The sequence below is a fragment of the Equus caballus genome, chromosome 25 (assembly GCF_041296265.1).
Source record: "Equus caballus isolate H_3958 breed thoroughbred chromosome 25, TB-T2T, whole genome shotgun sequence".
In the NCBI taxonomy this organism is placed as follows: domain Eukaryota; kingdom Metazoa; phylum Chordata; class Mammalia; order Perissodactyla; family Equidae; genus Equus; species Equus caballus.
In genome coordinates, this window is record NC_091708.1 from 18852831 (window position 1) to 18855672 (window position 2842).

Here is a 2842-nt window from a genome sequence, read left to right on the forward strand (position 1 = left end):
TTGTTAAAAGTGCAAACAGTTCTTCCCTGCCTCAGAACTTGTTCATCACAATCTCAAGAAATAGAATACAGAAGCCTGTATTTTAATAAGCTACCAATGTAATTATTACTTGTGTTCAGTCCACTGCTTCATGAGCCATAAGTGGAATTGAAAAGCTAAACTCAACACTCCTGCTAGTGCTGGCATACCTGTTGTCCCTCCTACTACAGTGATCTCTTTCTTCATGTGATAATACTGTACAGACTCTTTCAACTCACATCCAATTTTCTCTTCAGAATTTCTCCAGGTATAAAAAAGTAAATGGAAAAGACCAACTGGACAGACATTGAGTTCATTCTGCAGGGACTTTCTGAGTACCCTAGAGCTGAAAAACTCCTTTTTGTGATGTGTTCGGTGATGTACCTGGTGATCCTCCTGGGGAACAGCACCTTGATCATCCTAACTCTCCTGGATTCCCACCTCCACACACCCATGTACTTCTTCCTTGGTAATCTTTCCTTCCTAGATATTTGGTACACATCCTCCTTTATCCCCACAATGTTGATACACTTCCTATCCAAGAAAAAAACCATCTCCTTCACTAGATGTGTTGTTCAGATGTCGGTCTCCTACACAATGGGGTCCACAGAGTGTGTGCTCCTAGCAGTGATGGCATATGACCGTTACATGGCCATCTGTAACCCTCTGAGATACCCCATCATCATGAGCAAGGCCCTTTGCATTCAGATGGCATCTCTCTCCTGGGGATTGGGCTTTCTCAACTCATTGACAGAAACGATTCTTGCAATACGGTTGCCCTTCTGTGGAAAAAATGTCATTAATCATTTTGTTTGTGAAATATTGGCTTTTGTCAAGCTGGCTTGTACAGATATTTCCTTGAATGAGGTTACTATAATGTTAGGCAATGTAATATTTTTGTTTTCTCCATTACTGTTGATTTGTATCTCATACGTTTTCATCCTTTCCACTGTCCTAAGAATCAATTCAGCAGAAGGAAGAAAAAAGGCTTTTTCCACCTGCTCAGCCCATGTAACAGTGGTGATTGTGTTTTATGGGACAATCCTCTTCATGTATATGAAGCCAAAGTCCAAAGACTCTGCTTTTAACAAACTGATTGCCCTGTTCTATGGAGTAGTCACGCCCATGCTCAATCCTATCATCTATAGCCTGAGGAATACAGAGGTGCATGGAGCTATGAGAAAATTGATGACTAGACACTGGTTCTGGAGGAAAGAATGAGAAACTTATATGTGTGAGTTCAGGCACGTATATTAGAGCTTGTATGTTAGAGGCAAAGATATTTTAATATAGAGAGAACCAAACAAATAAAAGCTATATGTAGAATCAGAGGATTTAAGAGTTGGAAAGAAATTTCAAGGTGTTAATCTAACTTTATCTTTTTTGAAAATGACTGTTATAAAAATGTGGGGACAGCTGGTCTAAGAAGTGAGAGCAAATGTTTAGAATAAGAAAAACATGAAATTAAGCTTTTTCAACAAAATCCAGTGCATATGCGTACTTAAGTAAAACACATATTTTTCAGTCCCCTTTTTGAAACAACTATTTGAGTTCATGATTTTCTGTTTGTTTATTGATTACTGATTCTTTTCTCACCCAGGGACTTGATCTGGCCCTAATCTTATTTTTCAGTTATATATTTTCCCTTTGTCCTTCCCTCTCCATATTTCCTTCACCCCCTTTGGACATATTGTGCTCCATTCACTGTTCAGTTATCCCATTATATCATGTTCTTTCACACCTAAGGACAATAGCATATGCCACTTCATCCCCATCATCACACTTCTCCTTCTATGATGATATCCTACTAACCTTATTAAACACAATTCAAGTGTTATATCTTACGTAAATCCTTGCAAATTTACCCAGAGTAAGTTATTCCTTCTTCTAGGCTGCCTTGACCTTTATCTCCATTATAGCAATTTATCGTTCATAATATAATAATTAGATAGCTTCTGAAATCTCCCCAATGGCAGAACTCACTTTTCTCTGTATGAAGCAATGTCAAGTTAATTAAAAACATTAGGTAGAAATTATCTGTTGAATTAATTAATTACTTAAATTGTAAAAGGTTACTAAACTATAGTTCAAGTACTTGATATAATAAAGGGAGGGAAGAGAACTTGAATTTATTATTTAATACACCAAGTGACAAATCCAAAACCATTTGTAAAATGTCAGCTAATTTTAAATGTATGGAAAAATAACAGCAGATTAAAGATAGACTAAAATATAGTGAAGAGGTCATCTGAGCTGGACAAGACAAAAATCATATCACTGTATACGTTATTCTCTAATAAGCAATTGCTGAGAAAAATATATCAATTATATAAATCCTTCTTAAAGAACACTGACAATTTTACTCTTTCGGAAGCAATCGTCTCATCTTAAATATTTTCCTTTAAAAAAATGCCCTTGAAATTGCTAGTGAGTAATTAAATATAGTTGTATTTTTTGTGTAATATCATATTGCATGTATTTGTATGATATATGGTTGAGTGGTCTGGTATATTGTCATAGCCTGAACTGCATGAGGAGAGCATCTATGCTCAAGGACCATTCAGAAAAAGTTTTAGTAACCCAATAGTATTCAGGAGGGCATCCTTGCATGTTCTGGCCAGCATGATGTTTTGGAGCCTTACAGGAGTAGCGAAATGTTAATCTGGAAGGGCGGCCCAGTTTACGATGTCAGAAGCCGAGCAGAATGAAGAGGATGTCCACACAGGGAATGGCTCAGCTCAGGTTGTTATAGCCCAAGCAGGATGAAAGCGGCATGCACATAAGAGAGGCATGTGGATGCCAGCACCCGGTTGAGGATTGCATC

General features: G+C 37.4%; 1 protein-coding gene across 1 annotated transcript; it reads left to right on the forward strand.

The window, feature by feature from the left end:
- Positions 1-300: 300 nt before the first annotated feature.
- Positions 301-1239, forward strand: OR13D2 (olfactory receptor family 13 subfamily D member 2). Its single transcript, NM_001391137.1, has one exon. The coding sequence runs from the start codon at positions 301-303 to the stop codon at positions 1237-1239; it is 939 nt and encodes a 312-aa protein (NP_001378066.1).
- The last annotated feature ends 1603 nt before the right edge of the window (positions 1240-2842 follow it).